The sequence below is a fragment of the Balaenoptera physalus genome (genome assembly GCF_965194825.1).
Source record: "Balaenoptera physalus genome assembly, chromosome: 11".
NCBI lineage: Eukaryota > Metazoa > Chordata > Mammalia > Artiodactyla > Balaenopteridae > Balaenoptera > Balaenoptera physalus.
In genome coordinates this window covers 42,166,832-42,193,264 of record NC_138896.1, presented here as the reverse complement: position 1 = coordinate 42,193,264, position 26,433 = coordinate 42,166,832, and the positions used below count along the sequence as shown (strand labels likewise).

Below are 26,433 nucleotides of genomic sequence, written 5' to 3'. Positions count from 1 at the left end.
TCCACATACCTTTTCAAAGGAGTTGTCCAGAATGAAAAAATAAGTAAGAAGAGATTAGCGGCCACTTTTTGCAGAAATGGACAAGGAGAAGTCCTGGGCTTCCCTTCAAAATATCTCCCTACATCTGCTGATTAAGCCTAAAATCTAGAACTTCATTCTTTTACCTTGTAGCAAAGTTTCAGATCCTTTCCTGAAAATTAATTTTGGTACCAGGGGAAGGGAAAAAAACCTGCAGTGTTAGGTATCTGGCAATAGAAGGGGTGGTTTCTATAATAGGGTAAAAGAGTTTGAAACTGGTAGCCAAAGAATTAATATAATTTTTCATCATTATCATCATCTTTACTATTAACACATCATCATCTCTATTATTATCATCACCAACACTATCCTAATTCACCCTAAACTCTATTACCGCTATATAATGAGAATAGCTGCTCTTCTTTGGAATTTACCACGTGCCAGAGACGGTAAGTGTTCTACATTCATGATGAAATAATTCTCAGGAGTTGGCAAACTTTTTCTGTAAAGGGCCAGAGAGTAAATATTTTAGGCTTTTGGGGTCACAACTGGCACAACTACTTAGTCGGGTGAAAGCAGTCACAAGAAACGTGCACATCATGGGCATGCTGGTGTTCCAGTTCAACTTTGTCTACAAAAGCAGATGGTGGGCCAGGTGTGGGCTGCTGGCCCTGCTTTACCAGCTCACATCATCTCGTCAGCATCCTCACGAGGCTGTGGGCTTGGCAGGAGCATCTTCATTCCTCCAGTGAGGAAACCAGGCATATCAGAGATTGAGCCACTTGTCCACGGTCACACAGGGAGCAGATGGAGGGTAGGGTGAGACCCTGGGTCTAGCCATCACCAAGGCAACCAACCATCTGTTCTCCACCTTGTCAGAGTGTGATACACGTACGCCTGACTGTTATTCAAGAAGATTTTAGGAAATACACGTGTAAACATTTTAATAACTCCCCTTACTTTCATATGCATGGAAAAATATAACCAGAAAATCCAACATTTGATTTTACTACTGTTTTTTCTTCAGATGAAACACAAGAACAATCATCAATAATCATTTTTGTGCCTTCTTATTTTTTAAAAATAAAGAAAAGAAATACCTGATGGTTGACAAGAGGGAAAATTTTTTTCAATATTCATTCAGTATGTAGGTGCCATTTTGGCCTTTCAAAAAAGTTTTCACTCTTTTCTCTCATTTGATTTTCACAAAAAAGAAGAAGAGAAGTACAAAGTTATTATGCCCATGTGGCAGATGAGAAAAACTACAGTACAAAAAGATTAAATGGTTTCTCAAAGGCACGCACCATTACAGTGGCCTGGGGCAGAGGGGGCATTTCACCTGGCCCCGGCTCCCTTCTTTCCTCCTGTTGTGTCGTCCATGTGGGTTCTCCAGGGCTCAGAGTTGTAAAGAGCCAAATTCAGGAATTCCTTATTTCTCCCAAGGTATCAAGGTAACTAAAAAGCCAGCAACATGAGTCGAGTTTCTTTGGCCTGGGTGTCACAGGGCCAGTCACCCAGATGAGCGAGTGTGTGTGTGCAGGCACAGTGGCAGTGGGTAAGGCCCGCCTCCTGATTTCCACCAGAGCAATCTGAAAGTACTTTCTGGACTAGCCATAAATCATTTTGTTAGAGCCAAGTGCTGAATGGCATGAATCTGAAATTCCATATGTGTGTTTAGAAGAGAGCTCACTTTAGCTGCCAGTGAGCTGTTGGCCCAAAGGCAAGTCACGAGGGCCCCAGATTCTGACTCAGGAAACACAGCTGCTGGACTCTATCAGCGTTTGTTCGGGTTGCTTTTGTTGTTGTTGTTCTCTGGGGGTTTTTAGGGGATTATAGTTTACTCATCTACAAAAGAAAACCTAGATGCCTTTCTGGATAAACAGATTGAGAAGAAAACCTCTCGAGCTTTTCTAGCACAAACTTTCATATCTATCAGTTTCAGGAACCAATACACAGGGCAAACACAGCCAAGCCTTGAAGAAAGCATCGCGATGCTGAAAAATATCTCTACAGTTTAACTTAGGAAAACTATTTTCATTCCCTGAACCAGTCCTCCCTTTAATGAGATACGGACTTAGAAAAAATAGGTGTCAGATAGTAACAAATAGGTTTTAGGAAAAAAATTTTCACTAGATCAGTGTTTTTCAAACCACAAGTTATGACCATGGTGAACTGTGGTCAGCATTTTTAAATGAATTAAAGAAAAGAACAGAATGGAAAAGAATCAAATGTAATAGAAAATATCCCAATAAGCCCTATTTCAGAGACTGTTTCAGATTTATATAAACACATGCACACACACACACACACACACAGGATTTGTGGTCCACAAATTTGAAAGCCATTGGACCAAATGATCTGAGAGCTTTGTGCAGCTGTAAGATTCAATAACTCCCTAACCTATTCTCACTGCAATAAAACCACTCAAACCACACAAAGAAGTGATGGAAAGTCAATAGAACTGTAATTCTTACAAATCCCCCCAACACTCAAAGTCTTGGCAATTGTTGCAAAATTCTTTATAACCATTCTATTATTATTATAAATTCGGTTCTATTATATTATGAATTCTATTACAATGCTCTTTAGATCATTACCATAACACTATGAATATTTTAACTAATAGTAATGACACTTTTGCTACATTATAGATACAATGTCATTATATCTATATTTAAATATACTTTGGGAAAATATGATCCAAAAAGAAATAAGTTCTGAAAAACCTGTCTGATTTTTGTGTCCCTCCTTGCCTACATATAAGTAAAATAAGACCAAATAAAACATTCCATAGGAACTCCTTTTTTTTTTAACATCCTTATTGGAGTATAATTGCTTTACAATGGTGTGTTAGTTTCTGCTTTATAATAAAATGAATCAGCTATACATATACATATATCCCCATATCTCCTCCCTCTTGTTTCTCCCTCCCACCCTCCCTATCCCACCCCTCTAGGTGGTCACAAAGCACCTAGTTGCTCTCCCTGTGCTATGCAGCTGCTTCCCACTAGCTAGCTATTTTACATTTGGTAGTGTATATATGCGTAGGGACCACGTTGAAATGAATCAAACATGTACCAAGATATACAAAGAGGACAAAGCTTTCCAGTTCTTGTTTCCATATGAAGACACAGTCAATGCTCACGCTGGACCAGTATGTTATAATTTTCATTGAAATGGCAACTAACCAGTCTGTAGAAAAATCCAGCCAAAAGAATTCAGCACTTGGGTTCCATTTCAATCTGGAAACCCCAGAGGACACTCTGCCTCATTTGCAGAAATGGTGGTGCCAGGGTGTGTGATAAATTGAATGAAAGGGACAGGAAAGACACTTCAAGAATTCACTTTCTGAAACTGAAACCCATTCTATTTTTAATCCTCTCTCGTGGGCATTTAATTCCAGATCCTAGTCAAGTCATGCTGTAAAAAGTATCCACGTTGACAAATTATCAGTGCCATTTCCTTTAGCTGCCATTTCCCTTTTGAAAACCATCTTCATGGATGAGTATTCAGAAACACAAGTTCAGTTTAGTGCCAGCTTTGAAGAAAACAGAAAGACTGAAAACAAGAATTAAAAGTAGAAATCGTAAAGCTCATTAGTACAAAGAAGTGAGACAGTAAATAAGAATTTTTGAATGTGCTGAATGTCTACCAGTTTTGCAACAACTGGTATGAGTTTAATTAAAAGAAATCTATAGCTGGAGACCCGGGATTTAGAAGGATTAAAAGAGTTGATCCTCAGAGCAGTGGCTGAGCACATGGGCTGTTCCCAGACTATAAGGGTCAAGTTTTTGCTTGTTCCCACTGCAGTCAGGGGCTGGTTGGATTTCACTGGTGTAATAAAAACTAGCATTACGTACTGTATAGCACCTGGAATTCTACTCAATATTCTGTAATAATCTATATGGAAAAAGAATCTGAAAAAGATTGTATACATGTATATGTATAACTGAATCACTTTGCTGTACACCTGAAGCTAACACAACATTGTAAATCAACTATACTCCAATATAAAATAAAATAAAAATTTTTAACTAGCATTTATTTGGAACTTACTGATTTTTCTTCCCAAAGATCTTGAAAACACATCCTTACTCCTATCTTATTAACAAGGCAATCCGTATAGTCTCCCAAACAGATTCTATGAATAAAATTTTTCCCACTCTCCATTTCATCTTATCTTCAATTGATAAATATTTTCTCTAAAACAACATCAAAGAAGAATGCCTGTATTGGAGACATTGATATTCAACAGAAAAAGAAGATATTAGTTCAAACTTCAGTGAATAAGATTTTAGAGGCCTCCTCTCTATCAGATGTCTTCCTTAAAAGAAATGTAGATTTTAGAGAATTTCGTTTTCGATATTTAATAAATGTCCTTAAAAAATAAAAGTTTTAATAAAACTCCAGTGACTTAAGTATCACTCATTAATCCAGAAGCGGTTCTCAACCCAGACTATTTTACTCCCCCAAGGACATGGCTGGAGACGCTTTTGGTTGTCACAAACACGGGGAGAGGTTTCTTACTGGCGTCCAGTGGGTAGAGGCTAGGAATGTTTCTAAACATCCTACCACGCACAGGTCACCCTCAACAACGATGATCTGTTTAGCCCAAAATATCAGTAGTGCAGAGGGTGAAAAACCTGCTTTACAGTGTTTCCCCAACAACAACAAAAACAACAACATGATTGCAATAGTGTTGTATTTTGGTCTGTACAGTTGGCTTAAATATTAGCTAAGTGGCTTGCTCCCCTACCTTAACTTCAAGTAGATGGGATTCAAGTCCATGCTTAGCAAGGTTGCACATCCCTTCGTGACTCCATGACTTAGCAACTCAGGATTGCTGGAGAATTTTAAAGTCATGCATGTTAAAATCTGCAGTCCTGTCTTGTGTGTGTGTAGTTGGGGGGAGCTTCTCTCTCTCTTACACACACACACACACACACACACACACACACACACACATTCTACTTAACACAGATAGAATGCCCTGCACACAATTCATGCTCCTTCCATTGTGAAGGCTGTTACCCACACCAACCTCAGGGTGAGAGGGCTAAAATGACTGCCTTGGAGTCAGAAGGATGAAGATTCTAATGGTCAAAGAAAGTTGCTCTGGACAGAAGGTGAAAATTAAAACCAACTAAAGTGAAAAACTTAGAATAAGGCTGTCAGACATGCCAACTGATGACAGAGTGGGAGTATCTTGCTGGGAGGGTTAGAGTATACTGTAAGTCTAGTGGATTCCAACAGAGAATAGGCATCTTCAACATAATTCTTGTGTATAACATCTGTATCTCGAGACATCCTTATAAGCTAGCTGGTGCACTTTATACAGCCGTCTGAGCCTTTTCTGCCAAAGGAGACGTGGTAGGAGGATTATTACTGATGAAGAGTTGAGAAGAAAACATAAATCCCTCAAGGATCAGAGTCCCTCTGATGATGGGGAAATGAAGTCTGAGACCCGCTGCTTATGTTTCTTCCTACTTTAAATGTGCAACTGCACAGGAAAAGAAATCAAGAATCAGGAAACAAAACCTGATAGATTATCCACTTTCATCTCTCTAGGAATGATGTTTCCAAACTAGAGACAAACTTATTTAAGAGGCGAGGAGGTACTATCCATAAGGATTCATGGGAAATTTGTTGCAGAGGTGTGGGAGGGTGAGGAGATTCAATCCAGGGACTTACCACCAAGCCACTGGATCAAGTCCAGTTTCATTCAGAGGATATATTGATGGCCTTGTTTGGTAAAAGTCCTTTAGCTTTTGAAATATTCAAGTTTGGCAGCAGTTCAAAAGAAATCCTTTAAAAATATCTTTGTTCAATATAGATTTTAGTTTAAAAAATAAACTCAATATTTGGACTTAATTCAGTGTTTAGCAAATTCTTCAAGGATATTTGGTGTAATGGGACCTGGCCTTTCATTTTGTTTTTTTGAGATGGTGTTTCAATGGGATTCTGATTCTGGTTCCTGAAAGACTCAAACAGTCAGGTAGGAAAATTCTGTGGGAGGGACAGTTTCAGACTTTGAGCTGTTGCATGAGCATTCCGTCCGTCAGAATTAGAACTGTCCCGAAATCCAGACCCTTCAGCTCACCTGTCATTCCTCAGAACCAAAATGTATTTTCAATCACACTCTCCACTCTATTTAGAGAAGTACAGTTTTGAATCCTGAAAGGAAAATTATCTTGTGGCCTTGGGATAAAATCTTATTCAGGTAATATAAAATGCCAAGCAGCCCACAATTCGAGCTCAGCTAAGGTAATTCCCAATAGTATTTATATTCTGAAAAATAGGTATTTCAGCCTTGTTGAAATACTATTATCATGAAAGGACTTCTCTTTTTAATCATTAAAGTAATGTAACTCAGCATGGCTACAAGTGTAGAGAACCTCTGAAAATTCATATATATCTTTTAAATCCTAAGAAGTCGATTTGTTACTAATTTAACTAAAACTCTCAGAGAAAACCAGGTGTCTTTGAAAAGAAAGATGCTTATGTTATACTTTTGCTATGGAAACAATTTTTTCTTAAATCCAGCAGAATTTTGTCTAAATTGTTTTTTTTAATGTTCCACTAGAAACAGTTCAAATTCTTTGCTATTGGCCTCAAAAAACAAAGTTTTAATTTGGGGAAAAAACGCTTAATTTAAAAAAAAATTTAGGAAAGTGTATTGAGTTATCATCTACAGCATAAGAATGAGCATATCCATTTAAAAAGACAAAGAAAATCCCTTCCAGTGGGTCAGCATCCTCTATCATGTTGAGTATACAGGACACAAACACTTAAGTGTCAGCCTCACGGGTTAGTACATAAGGATTGTTTAGATTGAGGTGGGGATATCAAAGTGCATGCAGTGGTCTCCAAGATTCCTGGAGTATGCAACCATCAGTAAAATAATCTGTACACATGCTTCCATTATATGAATATTTATTTTTTTGTTTATTTACTTATTTATTCATTATCTTGTGCATGTACTCCTGCACAAACATACAATGTAAAACTGCACCTAAATGGAAATCAAAATAGTGAAAACAAAAATTAATTCAGATTAATAATTTCTCCCCATGCCCTAATGATGTAGGAGACAGATGGGCCCCAGGCTGAGCAGCTGCAACCAGTCTCCTGCTGACATTTCAAGATAAGATACTAGCAGGAGCATCAGGCTCTGATTGGGTAGAAGACAAAGAGACCACAATTTCCTCATTCTTGTGGTCAAGGAGATTTCCCAGCCTGGAACATGCACAGAGAAGGTCCTCAGTCTAGGGAGGCACCAAAGGAGGGAAGAGCCGTCAGCCCACAATATGTCCTGCCAACCTCCCAGAAACCTTCACACTGGAATCCATCTTGGCTGCAAGATGCGTGTACCCACCAGGAAGTACCCTGACTCAGACCAAACATGGGTACAAGCAAGATGACTGACCAGAGACAACCTGGAAATTAACCCCATATAAGCAACCAAAGCTGCCCCTATTGCATGCAACTCACTCTGAGTTCACCCGTGTGCTCTTCCACATGTACTTTGCTTCTAATAAATGCTTTATCTGTTTCACAATTTTGGTCTCTTTGCTGAATTCTTTCTTCAAAGAAGACAAGGACCAAGGTCCTTCTTCCAGCCACCTCACTGCCAAGATCACTGGCACAACCACTGAGATGTGTTACCCATTCTGAGACCACAGCAATAGGTATAACTCAAGCTACTCAAGCAATATGCATGGCTGATTTTTATGATGCAGTGTTTTTTGAGCTTCGTGGGGATTGGTAAACAATACTCACCAAAACTGAGAAGCCAGTTTGCCCTAACATTCAAGAGACAGATGTGCTTCTGAAGACATTCTTTGATGTCCCTGTAATTTAAAGAATGGGCTAGAGAGATGGTGGGGATGGATGAGGGGCATTTACCTTCATGTATAAGGTTAAGTGACAACCCAGTCTTTATGGCCGGTCACGTTTCTGGCCTCTTCCAACTCTGGCTTGGAGATTGTCTCATTTGCCACAGAACCCCATGGAAGCAATGAAGGGTAAAATAAATCTAACTTTGCCAGTCCTACACTTGTGTGCCTTGCCAGTCCCTCAGATCTCCCACTTAGGTTATATTCACACCTCTTCCTTCCCTGAACCTCCAGCATCAGACCTTTGACATCTTCAGGGAGTTGGATACCTCAGAGACCTTACACAAGTTTCTCTTTTCCTGGGATTTTCTTCAGAAAAGACAAACTCTTTTACCTTAATTCTAAAACCACCTGGTTTCAACTAAATGTCTGACATTTGGAAAACACATTAGCATAAGAAGATGCACATTTCTTCTTCGGAACAAGAACTAATGGGAAAATAACCCCAGGGTCCTTTCTGAAGACTCCCAAACACAGCTGCTCAGCTCAAGAAGGTGAGTTCAATACAGAGTAAACTCAGCCTTCCCCTCGCCCCCCAGGTGTTTTCCCTTTGGACACATTCCCCAAACAGCGCTTCAGGATCTTCAGAAAGACAGGCCTTCTGGCAAAGGGTAAGGCTCTCAGGGGAAAGTAGAAGAGTCCAAACAGGAATTTCCTTCACAAGCATCTGAATATATCCTATGCTTTTTAAAATTTTCTTAATCAGTTCAATAAATGGCAGCATTGCCCAGGCTAAACCTGCTTTCTTTGATTTAAGCAAAGTGTATTCTCCCAAGAAATGTGCCCACATGGGTTGAGAGCTTGCCTTCTTTTCCTTTCACTGACACATACTTCTATGAGCATGTGCCCCACGGTGCAGAAGCAGGAACACTCAGGAGAAGCCACAAAGAGCTTTCAAGTGTGTTCTTACTTACCTGAAATTCCTTGGCTATTTTAATTGTATTCATTTTCCCTTTGCCATTATTTTTTCTCCCTCATTTCCTTTATTTTCCATTTCTTTTTTTCCCTTCCTTTTCTTGAAACACTTTCCCTCCATGAAATATTCACCTCATTTGAGTCATTAACTGATAAAATCTAAACCCCAAAGCTTATTGCTATCTGATATTATTAACTGATTAACTGATAAACAATCTAAACCCCAAAGCTTATTGCTATCAATTTGAAACTTCCACATCCTCAGCAGTGTATGTCCCTGAGGCAGATTTTGTAACACCCCCGCCCCACCCTCCACCCTCACAGCTACAGAAGAGTTGCTGTTAAAATATGTCATTTTGGCTTTGGTGTCATATTGGTATAGAATTTTCAAAGGCCTTAACCTACTGTTATCTCCTCAACTGTGTGCATTTATTGAACAAACAATGTTAATCTGAGTATGAGTTGTGTATTATTCTAGGTCCTGGAGACACAGCAGTGGACTAAACACACAAAACTCCCTGCCCTCTTGGAGCCTCTATTTTACAGGAGAGAGACAGACAATATAAAAGAAAACAAGTTATGTACTAGAATGTGATAATGCTGAGAAAAAGATTACTGTGGAAGCTGGATAGAGAGTGCCAGGGAGTGGAGATGGGAGTATAATATATTTAAATAAAGTGAACAGGAAGGCTTCCTTGAGGGTGACTTTTAAGAAGAAACTTGAAGGAATTGAGGAAATGAACCATGCAGATACCTGGGGAAAACACCCCAGGAGGAGGGGACTGCAAAAGTCAAGAACCAAAGAGGGGAGAAGATCTGACATGTTTGAGGAACAGAAGCTGGGGTGGCTGAAGATGAGTGATCCTAGGGAAGAGCCCCTGGAGATGAGGCAAGAAGAGGCTTGAGAACAGGGGTCAGATGCAAAGGCTTGTCCGCTGCTGTGAGGACTTGGGTTTTTATCCTGAGTGAGAAGGGAAACTCTTGGAATATTTGGAACAAAGCAGTAACATGATCTTGTTATACTTTGGAAGGGTCATTCTGGCTGTATTAGGAATAAATAATAGGAAATGATAAGACAGAAATGAATAAATTGGTGACTTGCAGTGGGGAGGGGGTGGGAAAAGCAGGAGGATACTGAAGGGAGTCTACTTCTCCAGGACACTTTTCTGTATAGTTTTGACCATTGAAATAGCCCTAGTCTTTTGCATATTCAAAAAGGTAAAATTAAATCAACAATAATGGGGGGAATCCTACGAGTGCCTATAAAAAGAAAAAAATTAACATAGTCAGATATAGAAATGACAACATAATCACACAAAGGAAAGCAAAAGAAATTAATCCAAGTAACTTTTGAGGTTTAATATATATACACCAAAAAAAAATGCATGAAACATCAGTGTACAACTGGAAGTATTTATAAAATCAAATATACCCTTACAACCATCTCTCAGATCAAGAAACAGAACCTCACTAGCACCCCCAGAAGCCCTCATCCTCCCTTCCAGTCACTGCCAACCCCCCAGCCTGCCAAGGGTAATTGCTACCCTAACTTCTAACAGCATGGATTGGTGTCTCCCCCTTTTTTTTTTTTTTTTAAACTGCATATAAATGGACTCATATGGTATGAACTCTTTTAAGTCTGGCTTGTTTTTCTCAATATTATATGTGTAAGATTAATGCATACTGTTATGTGCAGTTGTAGAAACTTTGCTGTGGGAGAAAAGAGATATAAATATGAAGGCAGAAGATAAGGAAGAACCCCAATCTGTTGGATGTTAGAGGTGACAAGAAAAACATTGGTTTATCCTAGTTTTGTCTGCTGAAAGGACCTAGAGGCAATGATACCCCAGAAACAATGAGCATATTGGGCACCCAAATCTTGATTCCTATATGCCATTCCCCCTAAAACGGACCAGGGTTGGAGAAATGACTGATTCCAAAGTTGAGTCAAGAGAAGTACAAGATGATACTGAGACAGGCGGGGACCTGGGACCTGGGACCCTTTACTGCAGTGCTTGCACCTGGACAGACATCTCCTTGAGCAACAAAATACAAAGAAACTATAAGGGACTAAAAATAGCTGCATGCATGCACAGATGGGGCAACTTATGGACAATAAGATACAAAAAGACCAAAAAAACCCAAATGTCACTTCTGAAGAGCTGGGAGCAAAAGCAGGGTACTGCACATGTCCCCCTGCACACAACACCACCAAAGGGGTGGGTAAACCACCTAAGCTACTTCTCCAGCCTAACTACTGAACACACATCTACTCTCACGCCATGTAAGGAACCAGCTTTCCCCCCCTCAGGGAGAAAGCAGGGGAACCTCTTTCTTGTCCTCACTCCCTCTGCTGCAACAGGGGCACCAATAAAGCCTTGCCTGAATTTCTTGTCTGGACTCTGATCAATTTCTAATGATTAAGGAGGCCAAGAACCCTGGTTGGTAACAATACTAAAAATTACATATAGAACATAAATAGATGGGGTAGAGAGAAAGTTCTTCCTAGCAGGAGAGTACCAACTAATAACAGAAGCAATATAAGAATTAGAAAAAACTGAATCCTAATGAAGGCTAAAGCCATCAGGTAAAAGTTCAGGAACAGGATATATAGTCTCAAAGTATCTCTACTCAGGAGACTGAACCAGGAAGAAATAGAAAATATGAACAGACCAATCACAAGTAATGAAATTGAAACTGTGATTAAAAATCTTCCAACAAATAAAATTCCAGGTCCAGATGGCTTCACAGGTGAATTCTACCAAACATTTAGAGAAGAGCTAATACCCATCCTTCTCACACTCCTCCAAAAAATTGCAGAGGAAGGCACACTCCCAAACTCATTCTATGAGACCACCATCACTCTGATACCAAAACCAGACAAAGACACTACAGAAAAAGAAAATTACAGACCAATATCACTGATGAATATAGATGCAAAATTCCTCAACAAAACACTAACAAATAGAATCCAACAACACATTAAAAGGATCATACACCATGATCAAGTGGGTTTTATCCCAGGCAGGGATGCAAGGATTCTTCAATATATGCAAATCAATCAATGTGATACACCATATTAACAAACTGAAAGATAAAAACCATATGATCATCTCAATAAATGCAGAAAAAGCTTTTGACAAAACTTTTGACAGAAAGTGGGCATAGAGGGAACCTACCTCAACATAATAAAGGCCATATACAACAAACCCACAGCAAGCATCATTCTCAATGGTGAAAAACTGAAAGCATTTCCTCTAAGATCAGGAACGAGACAAGGATGTCCACTCTTGCCACTATTATTTAACATAGTTTTGGAATTCCTAGCAATGGCAATCAGAGAAAAGAAAGAAATAAAAGAAATGCAAATTGGAAAAGAAGAAGTAAAACTGTCACTGTTTGCAGATAACATGATAGTATACATAGATAATCCTAAAGATGCCACCAGAAAACTACTAGAGCTAATCAATGAATTTGGTAAAGTAGCAGGATACAAAAATAATGCACAGAAACCTCTTGCATTCCTATACAATAACAATGAAAGATCAGAAAGAGAAATTAAGGAAACAATCCCATTCACCACTGCAATATAAAGAATAAAATACCTAGGAATAAACCTACCTAAGGAGGTAAAAGACCTGAACTCAGAAAAATATAAGACTTTGATGAAAGAAATCAAAGATGACACAAACAGATAGAGAGATATACCATGTTCTTGGATTGGAAGAATCAGTATTGTGAAAATGACTATACTACCCAAAGCAATCTACAGGTTCAATGCAATCCCTGTCAAATTACCAATGGCATTTTTTACAGAACTAGAATAAAAAATCTTAAAATTTGTATGGAGACACAAAAGACCCTGAATAGCCAAAGCAATCTTGAGAGAAAAAAAACAGACCTGGAGGAATCAGACTCCCTGACTTCAGACTATACTTCAAAGCTACAGTAATCAAGACAATATGGTACTGGCACAAAAACAAAAATATAGATCAATGGAACAGGATACAAAGCCCAGAGATAAACCCACACACCTATGGTCAACTAATCTATGACAAAAGAGGCAAGGATATACAATGAAGAAAAGACAGTCTCTTCAATAAGTGGTGCTGGGAAAACTGACCAGTTACATGTAAATGAATGAAATTAGGACACTCCCTAACACTATACACAAAAATAAACTCCAAATGGATTAAAGACCTAAATGTTAGACTGGACACTATAAAACTCTTAGAGGAAAATATAGGAAGAACACTCTTCGACATAAATCACAGCAAGATCTTTTTTGTCCCACCTCCTAGAGTAATGGAAATAAAAACAAAAATAAACAAATGGGACTTAATGAAACTGAAACGCTTTTGCACAGCAAAGGAAACTATAAACAAAATGAAAAGACAACCCTCAGAATGGGAGAAAATATTGCAAACAAATCAACAAAGGATTAATCTCCAAAATATATAAACAGCTCATGCAGCTCAATATTAAAAAAAAAACCCAATCAAAAAATGAGCAGAAGACCTACATAGACATTTCTCCAAAGAAGACATACAGATGGCCAAGAAGCACATGAAAAGCTGCTCAGTGTCACTAATTTTGGAGAAATGAAATTCAAAACTACAAAGTAGTATCACCTCACACCAGTTAGAATGGGCATTATCAGAAAATCTACAAACAACAAATGCTGGAGAGGGTGTGGAGAAAAGGGAACCCTCTTGCACTGTTGTTGGGAATGTAAATTGATACAGCCACTATGGAGAACAGTATGGAGGTTCCTTAAAAAACTGAAAATAGAATTCTCATATGATGCAGCAATCCCGCAACTGGACATATACCCAGAGAAAACCATAATTCAAAAAGACACATGCACCCCAATGTTCATTTACAATAGCCAGGTCATGGAAGCAACCTAAATGCCCACCGACAGACGAATGGATAAAGAAGATGTGGTACACATATACAATGGAATATTACTCAGCCATAAAAAGGAACGAAACTGGGTCATTTGTAGAGACGTGGATGGACCCAGAGACTGTCATACAGAGTGAAGTAAGTCAGAAAGAGAAAAACAAGTATAGTATATTAATGCCTATATGTGGAATCTAGAAAAATGGTACAGATGAACTAGTGTGCAAGGCAGACACAGATGTAGAGAACAAATATATGGGCACCAAGAGGGGAAAACAGTGGGGGTGGTGGGGGTGGTGGGATGAATTGGGAAATTGGGATTGACATATATACACTAATATGTATAAAATAGGTAACTAATAAGAACTTGCTGTATAAATAAATAATTTTTTTTAAAAAAAGGACTACAAAATAAATATCTGCAGTCTTCAAATATCAATGTCAGAAAAGACAAAGAAAAGCTGAGAAAATGTCCTATATAAAGGAAACCAAAAAGGCATACATCGGGCTTCCCTGGTGGCGCAGTGGTTAAGAATCTGCCTGCCAATGCAGGGCACACGGGTTCGAGCCCTGGTCTGGGAAGATCCCACATGCCACGGAGCAACTAAGCCCGTGAGCCACAACTACTGAGCCTGTGAGTCTGGAGCCTGTGCTCCGCAACGGGAGAGGCCGCGACAGTAAGAGGCCCGCGCACCGCGATGAAGAGCGGCCCCCACTTGCCGCAACTGGAGAAAGCCCTCGCACAGAAACGAAGACCCAACACAGCCAAAAATAAAAATAAATAAATAAATAAGATTAAAAAAAAAAAAAAAGTCTCAGTATAAAAAAAAAAAAAAAAAAAAAAAAGGCATACATCTACATATAGTACATGACTCTGGGTTACATTCTGGATTGAAAATTAACAATGTTATAAGAACAAAGTTATAAAGGAGAGTGCATTAATTTTGCACTAATCTGGGCAAGAAAGAATGAGTTTGGGATGAAGGTACTAGCTGTGGAAATTAATATAAAATATGTTCAAAAACAGTATTGTATCTATGCTAAATTTCCTAAATTTGATAACTGTAATGGGTAATATAAGAAAATTTTCTTATTCTTAGAAGATCCATGTAGAAGTATTTAGGGATGGAATATTGTGATGTCCATATCTTACTCTCAACTGGTTCAACAAAAATGAAGAAGAATATTATAAATGATGATGGCAATGATAGACAGATAGATAGATATATACATAGATAGATACATAGATACATAAATAGATACATAGATAGATAGAGATATAAAGCAAATGTGGCAAAAATGTTAAATAATGGGTGCATATAGGTGAAGGGTACTTGGTGTTAATTGTAGTTTTCTTGGAATTTTTCTGTAGCTTTGATATTTTTAAAATAAAAAGCTTAAAAGTTTGAAAAGAATATATCTATTAAAACGTTTTTAGTTTTAATATGCATATCTTAGTTCTAACAAATCAGAAATATCAGCTATCAATGTGCTATAATGAATCCTTTGTTAGCCAGAAGCAAAAATACAATTGAACTGTCACTACTTACTTATTTTGAAGTACAGACAGTTATTTGGCAATAGACGCTAATCATACTGGCTTATTTAAACTGATTTGTTATGAAAAGATGTCCTAGGGAAGAACAGGGGTGGGGGGATCTAAAACTTTGCAAGAGAATAAAAATTTACACTTAAAAATAGAAGACAATAGACTACAGGGGGACAAGGGAGAAGAAAGGAGGGCAGATTGGAGGCACTAATTTTGTATGGACAGGAAAGCATGAGTTTGGGACTAGGGCAATAGCTGTGGAGGAAGTGAGAACTGAGGAGACTCAATATATTTTCAGAGTAGATCTATGATGAGGCTAATGGACTGGATATGGGGTATGAGAGAGAGAGAGGAGTCAATGGTCACTCCAAAGTTTTGGACCTGAGTAAGAAAATGAGTATGAATAGATGCTTATAGGAGGACAAACCCTGGTAGGCAACTCTATATAAAATGACCTCTTCGAAGGAAGGGAGGATGAGGGGCTTCTGAGATGCTGGTGAGATTCTATATTTTGATCTGGGAGATGGTTATAAGGCAACATCACTACAGATGCTATGGACATTAAAAGAATAACAAGGGAACACTGTGAAAGACTGTATGGTCACAAAACTATGGACTTTGGGTGATTATGATGTGTCTATATAGGTTCATCTATCACAACAAATGCACCACTCTGGTGAGGGATGTTAGTAATGGGAGAGGTTATGGATGTGTGGAAGCAGAGGGTATATGGGAAAGCTCTATACCTGACCTTCAGTTTTGCTGTGAGCCTTAAACTGTTCTAAAAAATAAAGTCTTAATAATTTTTTTTTAAATGGTTAGATAACCTCTCACAAGGACCTACACCAAGAAAATGATAGATCCAGATCTCAAATCCAGGTCTTTCTGACTCCATGGAACTGTGATCTTAACCATTTTATCCTACAATACTTCTCAGAGAGATGCCTCTCAGAGATGCAACTCGTGACAGTGGCCAGCTGGAAATGAAAAGATTGGACTCAAGAGAAAGGAGTTGGATGGAGATGTACTCTCAGTTAACCTGGCCATGTCCGTCAGTTATCCATTTAAGGAACTCCCATTTGGAGCCTGGGATTTACTAAAGGTGAAAAGTCTTCCATGGATGCAATTCCTGGTGAAAAGCCATCTACAGGATAAGTGCAGTGGATTTGAAATCAGACCTATCCATGCTTATTTGATCTTCCAAAAAGTAACTGCCTGTTACAAAATCGGAACACATTTCTAGAGTAACTTGACATCATCTCAAAGAATCTTCAAGTCTTAACATATACAACTTTCAGACAGAATATAACTGAAGAAAAGACAGAAGTTTACAGAAATTCACAACGGCTGAATTTCTGGAATAAAAACTTAGTATTCAACTGTTCCCTTGACTCTGAGATAAAAAGGCCTTTACAATAGCCAGGATATATTGGAAAGAGTTACAGCTGTGCTACCCTGGGGGAACAAGCTTAAAAGGCAGTGAAAATGCACTAATCTTCCCAATTTGAGGAATTCTAGAAGGAAAAAATGCCTGAATTTGCAAGCAAAGAACACTTTTATCTCCTTATTAGCTGAAATTAAAAAGGTCCCCAGCTATTGCACCTGTACACATATCCACCTGCTAGAAGGTATAGAAAAACAATCAAATCACTCTGTGATGCATTCATGGTGGAATAGATAAATCCTCTTCTCCCTGTCCTATTTCACTTGCATCTTACATGTGACCCTGACTGCATGAGCAATTCCTCGCAAATAAAAGCTGCAGGAACATTCAGTACTCATTTATTATTCCATCGTCATAGGCCTGACATACCCAACACAAAATGTAATTATGTACAGCACCATAAACAACGTTATCTCCAGCTACTACTGTGGATAAATCTCAGTTTCAAAGGACACTACTGGAAAAAAAATACAGTAATGAAACTTCATAAATGGAGTGCAAAGTGTCACCTGAAGAGCGTAGGAATGTTTGAATGCCAGGTTAGAAGAGAGAGAAGGGAGGGATGGGGAGAGAGAGGGAGAAAGAAATAGGAGGGAAGTTCAAGGAAGGATCAAGGGGGAAGAGTGAGAACCATGGCTTCTGAATTTTGCTATCCCAATGCATAACTAAGAATATGTTAAGGAGTCAGAATTGCATTTTGAAATGTGTTTTTAATACATTTCAAAGTTTAGTTACATCTTAAATAAAAAGTAATTCTTTAAACTCATGATGCTCACTCCAACCCAAAATTTACTTAAACTACTTCTTGCTATATAAAGTTACAGTAAAATCAACTTTTCCTGGAGCAATTCTAAGATGAGCATCCACAGCAACTTGAACACCTGTCGTCTGCTACACTGTAAACAGTCATATCAACTACATCATAACTACTGCGATTTGAAAGAAGAAACACGAAGACAGGACATAGTAATCGTAGATGTCAAAATTATGACATGGTGACAATAACAAGGAATTTCAGTAGTAATGCCAGAGAACTCACAGTACATTCAAGTCCAAGGTACCAGCTGCCCATGGAGCCTGGTGCCACATGTCAAACTAGCAGATGTCAAGAAAGCAGTGATTGTAACGACAACATCAGGGTCAGCCGACAGACCTTAATTGACAAACACTTGCCTGTGTCAGCTGCTGATACTGATGAGCTGCAAAGACGACAAAGCATTGCACAATTATGCCCTCCTTCCTTCCGCTTCCCCAACAACTCTGGACCAGAAATAGAAATGCATCTGTTATTTCAATCTCATCTGAATATATCAACCTGTCTCAACCTTAGCAGTGTTCTAAGAGAAACTCTTTGTCTGAAAATGGAGGGAAGCCCTATTTTAAAGGCTATGAAAAGGGCCTAATCTGGTTCGGTTGCAAAAGTGTCACTCTTTCAAATGATATGTATGTATGTATGCATGCATGTATATACATGTGTGTGTATATGAATATATATGTATATATCAAATGACTAAGATTGACAGAAACAACCTTAAATTGAAAGCCTTAAGTAAAAACCTCAGATTTACAATAGCATCTACATTAAATTAAGTGGCACTCTCAAGTAAACTCAAGGAATTTTGCTAGGTATCATCTATGTGCCAGGAACTAAGGAAATAAAAATGAGAAGGTCTGTTCTTGCTCTCACTTGAATTCATAGCCTTAGGAGAGAAAGAGACAGACAAACACAAAATATTACACAATGAGGTAACTGCTACGTTAATCCATAGATGGGGAAAATGCTATGCTCATTCATAGATGGGGAGAAAATATTTGTAGTACATAAAATCGAAAAAAAAGGATTTAGAAGTCAAAAATATATTTTAAGGGCTCCACAAATCAGCTTTTAAGAAATGGAATAATTACTTAAGAAAAAGTTTTAAAAAATGAAATGGAATAATTAGCAAATTATGGAAGGAGAAAATTCACAGAATGAGAAACACAAATGACAAAAACAAACAGGAAAAGTTATGCAATCTTCCTAGTAATCAGGAAAGCACAAATGAAACCCATAATGAAATGTCATATCCTCCCCACCAAATTGGCAACATTAGATGCAGCCAGGATGCAGAGCAACAGGTAACATCACACACAGCTAAAGGGAGAGTAAGGCCACCTTGGAAAGCAGTTTGGCAATACCTCAGAACAGGAGACTATAGGTACACTCAATGACCAGCAGTCTCATCCCTAGATGTATACCCTAGAGAAGCTCCTGCACCTGGCCCAAGAAATCATGTACGTGAATATTGTATTGATGTTTTACATTAGAGGAAAATGAGAAGAAAGTAATCTAAATGCCCATCAACTTAAGAATAGATAAATAATTTGATGTATTTATCCGTGAAATAGTACAAAGCAATAAAATTAATTCCCTAGAATTATATGTATCAACCTACCTGTCCCTTAAGAGTAGAATATTGTGAAAATAGCAAATTATAAAAGAATAACTACCATAACATGATTTGTGTAGTATTCAAAAAACCACAAAACCAGCTATATATAATTTTATAGATTATAGGTGGTATTAGTATAAAATGCTCATGAAAATTATGAACACTAAACCCAAGATAGTAAACTCTGGGCAAGAGTGAGAAAAATAAGATAGAAAGAGGTAGATAAGAAGTTTCCTTTAATATTGAAAGGTCATTATTTCTCTTTCTTACGGATCAGAACTACTTTAAGATACTAACAATAAACTCCAAAATTGCAACAAAAGCAGAGGTAAAGGAGCAATTGGTTCTGCCTCAAGGTAAATAACACTGAAATTAAAGTGAATAAAATGATGGTGGGTCATTATGGTATCAAAAAATAAATCTGCCACGGAGAAGTCAGAATATCCTAAATTTTTTGATAAAAATATATTCATCCAAACACTGATTTAGAGGGCTCACTGCTTTCTATTCATTTGCTTGCAACTGAGACTCTGAACATAGTTGCTATGATCAAATATTCGATGTAATCTGCACAAGCATTAAATGTCCTTCTTTTCATCACCATGGATGGAAACCTGGGAGCATCTTACGAATGTGAAGGTAGCACCTCCCCAGGATCTTGCTCCTCTTGAAAATCAAACTGCTTGACAGCAACTCACTTACAGAGCAAAATCTTTTCTGTGATTCTGAACAGTGCTTCATCCCATCAGTGGGTAGCCATGGAGAGATGTTGAGAGCAAGAGACAGATGGCATCTGTCTGTTGATGTCGCCATGCAGTAGTTCAGCAGTGTAGTCAACAAACACTTATTAATCACCTACTGTGTTCAGCCACTGTCATGAGCAAATGGAGGGAGGTGAATTGCAAGTAATCTACTGCTTGCAGGAAGCTCCCAGAGAGACTCGTGAATAAACGAGGGCACCAGAGGGGGGTACATCAGTGCCAGAGGGGACCAGGGGAGGTGGGGAGGCTGGTCTGAACAGTAAAATAAAATAAAATGGCCCTTCACAGAAGTTTTGAAGGGCACTTCAGGCAGAATCACAAAATCATGACTCTTAGAGTTGCAATAGAGCTCGTTTAAAACAAGGCCTGTGAGGTCAGGGTGAGGAAGATTGGGGGAAGCAGGGCATAAAAGGAGGTGAAATAAATGTTCTTTCACCAAGACTGGTGATGAAGTCTTGTCCAGGAAAAACTGGTCTGACTCAAGTGAAACAGAAAGTGCACAGTACTTTCAAAGTTTCTTCTGGTTCTTTGGGTAGATGGTATATCTATATCTATATCTATATCTACATCATCTATATCTATATACCTATATCTATATCTTTATCTAGATAGATAGATATAATTTTTTCTAAGACAAAAATTTATATATCTATCTGTAGGATAGAGAACCCAGAAATAAAACCCACCCACTTATGACCAATTAATCTATGACAAAGGAGGCAAGAGTATACAGTGGAGAGAAGACAGACTCCTCAATAACTGGTGCTGGAAAACTGGACAGCTACGTGTAAAACAATGAAATTAGAACAGTCACAGCATATACAAAAATAAATTCAAAATGGATTAAAGACATAAATGTAAGATACTATAAAACTCCTAGAGGAAAACATAGGCAGAGCACTCTGACATAAATTGCAGCAATATTTTTTTGGATACATCTACTAAAGAAAAGAAAATAAAAGCAAAACTAAACAGGACCTAATTAAACTTAAAAGCTTTTGCACAGAAAAGGAAACCATCAACAAAATGAAAAGAAAGCCTACTGAATGGGAGAAAATATTTGCAAATGATATGACCAATAAGGGGTTAATATCCAACATATATAAACAGCTCATATGACTCAATATCAAAAAAAAAAAAACCAAGTAACTCAATTTTAAAAATGGGCATAATCTTAGAGGGGTGGGATAGGGAGGGTGGGAGGGAGATGCAAGAGGGAGGAGATATGGGGATATATGTGTAGCTGATTCACTTTGTTATACAGCAGAAACTAACACACCATTGTAAAGCAATTATATTCCAACAAAGATGTTAAAAAAAATGGGCAGAAGAACTGAACAGACATTTTTTCTAAGAGGACATGTAGATGGAGAATAGGCACATGAAAAGATGCTCAACATCGCTAATCATCAAGGAAAGGTAAATGGAAACCAGTGAGATATCACCTCACACCTATCAGAATGGTTATCATCAAAAAGAACACAAATAACAAATGTTGGCAAGGATGTGGAGAAAAGGGAACCCTTGTACACTCTTGGCGGGAATGTAAATTGGTGCAGCCACTGTGGAAAACAGTATGGAGGTTTCTCAAAAAACTAAAAATAAAACTACCATGTGACCCAGCAATCCACTCCTGCATATATGTCTGAAAAAAACAAAAACACTAAAATTTGAAAAGATAAATGCACCTCAATGTTCATAGCAGCATTACTTATAATAGTCAAGATATGGAAGCAATCTAAACATCCATCAACAGATGAATGGATAAAGAAGATGTGGTACATATATAATTTTTTCTCAGACAAAAATTTATATATATATATATCCATATATATATAGATATATATATGGATATATATATATAGAGAGAGAGAGCAATGATAGGTAGATAAATAGATTTTTAAATCTGTTAAAATCTATTAATCTATTAAAGGTTAATAAAGGGGCTTAATCTAATGACTTTGTTGTAAAAGTCAGAATATAAATATATGAAAAATATAAATATCAATTTGAAATATAAATATGTAAATTTAAAAATATAACTTTTTATCTGAGAACATCTAAGAGCCCTGGGAAAGGCCAGGGAGAGGAGAGGGTGAAACAAAGCATCTACTGTGTGCTCTACATAATAAAGTCATAAGCATTTGGGGGTTTAGAGTCTAAAGGAGGTGAAAGAAGCAAAGGCACTGGGGGAAGGGTGTTCAGGGTTCTAGAATGAGAAGAGGCACCCAGTAGAAGTCTTGGGGAAGGGGTATTGTATTGCATTAGGAATTACAAAATGGCAGGTGGCCAGAGCCCAATGAAAAAGCCCCACAGCTGGTGATAGCAGAGAAATTTCTAAGAACAGAATGTTCTGTACCCAATGTCAAGTACTTCCCATCCTGTGCTACATTGTAGATCCACCCCCACTGACTTTCTAATCTCCAGTAAAAGTCAACTCCATACAACAGTGCTGTGTTAGTGGCATTTGGAGGAATGCAGTGAGAGGGACCATTTCTAATGTGAGATTAAACAACATGAAAAGAGGAAGAGTGACAACCAGCATGATGGTTGAAGATCCATCAGAGAATGGTAATGGTAAAGGTGATGTTTCACAGCTTAAGTGTTTTCAAATATTCAAGACATCATAACTGCTCTACTTATTATATATGTATACATGTAAAAGACGGGACCAATACTACAAATAACAAATGGTGTAGAGGGTGTGGAGAAAAGGGAACCCTCCTAATATGATCCATCAATCCCACTCCTGTGCATATATCCAGACAAAACTATAATTCAAAAGATACATGCACCCCTACATTCATAGCATTTCTTCATCCTCCTGCTGCGTGCACCTAGCTCCCTGAGTGTGCCTCTGCAGCTTCTGGATGTTCCATGACTGACAAGGAACACTGGTGTGAGAGCGGCCTACTAGGGAGAGAATCTGCAGACATATACATGTGGAAGCCACCTGCCATGTGTAAGATACATTATAGAAAGACTCAAATGGCAAAGAACTGATTGAGACCTCTGGCTAACAACCAGTGAGGAACTGACCTTCTCAGTCTGCCAGCTTCTGAGGAACTGGCTCCTGCCAACAACAGCCATGTGACTGATAGGGCCTTGGTGCTCTGGCCAGGTGTCAGGCCCGAGCCTCTGAGGTGGGAGAGATGAGTTCAGGACACTGGACCACCAGAGAACTCCTGGACCCACATAATATCTATCAGCAAAAGCTCTCCCAGAGATCTCCATCTCAACACTAAGACCCAGCTCCACTCAACGACCAGCAAGCTACAGTGCTAGACACCCCATGTCAAACAACTAGCAAGACAGGAACACAACCCCACCCATTAGCAGACAGGCTGCCTAAAATCATACTAAGTTCACAGACAACCCAAAACACACCACTGGACGCAGTCCTGCTCACCAGAAAGACAAGATCCAGCCTCATCCACCAGAACAAAGGCACAAGTCCCCTCCACCAGGAAGCCTACACAACCAACTGAACCAAACTTACCCAACCTTAGACACCAAAAACAATGGGAATTACGAACCTGCAGCCTGTGAAAAGGAGACCTCAAACACAGTAAGTTAAGCAAAATGAGAAAACACAGAGATAAGCAGGAGATTAAGGAGCAAGGTAAAAATCCATCACACCAAACAAATGAAGAGGAAATAGGCAGTCTACCTGAAAAAGAATTCAGAGTAATGATAGTAAAGATGATCCAACATCTTGGAAATAGAATGGGGAAAATACAAGAAACGTTTAACAAAGACCTAGAAGAACTAAAGAGCAAACAAACAATGATGAACAACACAATAAATGAAATTAAAAATTCTCTAGAAAGAATCAATAGCAGAATAACTGAGGCAGAAGAACGGATAAGTGACCTGGAAGATAAAACAGTGGAAATAACTACTGCAGAGCAGAAAAAAAAAAAAAAAAAAAAGAATGAAAAGAATTGAGGACAGTCTCAGAGACCTCTGGGACAACATTAAATGCACCAACATTCATATTATAGGGGTCTCAGAAGAAGAAGAGAAAAAGAAAGGGACTGAGAAAATATTTGAAGAAATTATAGTTGAAAACTTCCCTAATATGGGAAAAGAAATAGTCAGTCAAGTCCAGGAAGCACAGAGAGTCCCATACAGGATAAATCCAAGGAGAAACATGCCAAGACACATATTAATCAAACTATCAAAAAATAATTACAAAGAAGAAATATTAAAAGCAGCAAGGGAAAAGCAACAAATAAGATACAAGGGAATGCCCATAAGGTTAACAGCTAATCTTTCAGCAGAAACTCTGCAAACCAGAAGGGAGTGGCAGGACATATTTAACTTGATGAAAGGGAAAAACCTACAAACAAGATTACTCTACCAAGCAAGGATCTCATTCAGATTCGATGGAGAAATTAAAACCTTTACAGACATGCAAAAGGTAAGAGAATTCAGCACCACCAAACCAGCTTTACAACAAATGCTAAAGGAACTTCTCTAGGCAGGAAACACAAGAGAAGGAAAAGACCTACAATAACAAACCCAAAAAATTAAGAAAATGATAATAGGAACATACATATCGATAATTAGCTTAAATGTAAATGGATTATATGCTCCAACCAAAAGACACAGACTGGCTGAATGGATACAAAAAAAAGACTCATATGCATGCTGTCTACAAAAGACCCACTTCAGACCTAGGGACACATACAGACTGAAAGTGAGGGGATGGAAAAAGATATGCCATGCAAATGGAAATCAAAAGAAAGCTGGAGGAGATTAACCAAGATGGCGGAGTAGAAGGACGTGCTCTCACTCCCTCTTGCGAGAGCACCAGAATCACAACTGGCTGCTGGACAATCATTGACAGGAAGACCCTGGACTTCACCAAGGAGGATACCCCACGTCCAAGGACAGAGGAGAAGCCACAGTGAGATGGTAGGAGGGGCGCAATCAGAGTAAAATCAAATCCCATAACTGCTGGGTGGGTGGCTCACAGACTGGCGAACACTTATATCACAGAAGTCCACCCACTGGAGTGAAAGTTCTGAGCCCCACGTCAGGCTTCCCAACCTGGGGGCCCGGCTACGGGAGGAGGAATTCCTAGAGAATCAGACTTTGAAGCCTAGTGGGAATTGATTGCAGGACTTTGACAGGACTGGGGGAAACAGAGACCCCACTCTTGGAGGGCACACACAAAGTAATGTGTGCATCGGGACCCAGAGGAAGGAGCAGTGACCCTGGGGGAGACTGAACCAGACCTACCTGCTGGTGTTGGGGGGTCTCCTGCAGAGGAGAGTGGTGGCTCTGTTTCACCGTGGGGATAAGGACACTGGCAGCAGAGGTTCTGGGAAGTTCTCCTTGGCGTGAGCCCTCCCAGAGTCTGCCATTAACCCTACCAAAGAGCACGGGTAGGCTCCAGTGTTGGGTTGCCTCAGGCGAAACAACCAACAGGGAGGGAACCCAGCCCCACCCAGCCCCACCCATCAACAGTCAAGTGGATTAAGGTTTTACTGAGCTCTGACCGCCACAGCAACAGGGAGGGAACCCAGCCCCACCCATCAACAGTCAAGTGGATTAAGGTTTTACTGAGCTCTGACCGCCACAGCAACAGTCAGCTCTACCCACCACCAGAGCCTCCCATCAAGCCTCTTAGATAGCCTCAACCACCAGAGGGCAGACAACAGAAGCAAGAAAAACTACAATCTTGCAGCCTGTGGACCAAAAACCACAGTTACAGAAAGATAGAGAAGATGAAAGGCAGAGGGCTATGTACCAGATGAAGGAACAAGAAAAAACTCCAGAAAAACAACTAAATGAAGTGGAGATAGGCAACCTTGTAGAAAAAGAATTCAGAATAATGATAGTGAAGATGATCCAGGACCTCGGAATAAGAATGGAGGCAAAGATTGAGAAGATGCAAGAAATGATTAACAAAGACCTAGAAGAATTAAAGAAAAAACAAACAGAGATGACCAATACAATAACTGAAATGAAAACTACGCTAGAAGGAATCAATAGCAGAATAACTGAGGCAGAAGAACGGATAAGTGACCTGGAAGACAAAATGGTGGAATTCACTGCTGCGGAACAGACTAAAGAAAAAAGAATGAAAAGAAATGAAGACAGCCTAAGAGACCTCTGGGACAACATTAAACGCAACAACATTCGCATTATAGGGGTCCCAGAAGGAGAAGAGAGAGGGAAAGGACCAGAGAAAATATTTGAAGAGATTATAGTTGAAAACTTCCCTAACATGGGAAAGGAAATAGCCACCCAAGTCCGGAAGCGCAGAGAGTCCCATACAGAATAAACCCAAGGAGAAACACGCCGAGACACATAGTAATCAAAGTGGCAAAAATTAAAGACAAGAAAAAGTATTGAAAGCAGCAAGGGAAAAACGACAAATAACATACAAGGGAACTCCCATAAGGTTAACAGCTGATTTCTCAGCAGAAACTCTGCAAGCCAGAAGGGAGTGGCATGATATACTTAAAGTGATGAAAGGGAAGAACCTACAACCAAGATTGCT

The 26,433-nt window shown here is 38.9% G+C and overlaps 1 protein-coding gene across 22 annotated transcripts in view; it reads right to left on the bottom strand.

Moving 5' to 3' along the window:
• Positions 1–26,433, bottom strand: part of MLIP (muscular LMNA interacting protein) — a 296,706-nt gene that overhangs the window by 182,742 nt on the left and 87,531 nt on the right. For 11 of the 22 annotated variants that reach the window (XM_082414296.1, XM_082414299.1, XM_082414297.1 and 8 more), the window contains exon 2: positions 17,900–17,986. The exons of 10 other annotated variants lie outside the window; for them this stretch is intronic. In XM_082414296.1, the coding sequence (XP_082270422.1) occupies positions 17,900–17,986 (87 nt within the window). One more of the 22 variants, XM_082414315.1, reaches the window with a different exon arrangement.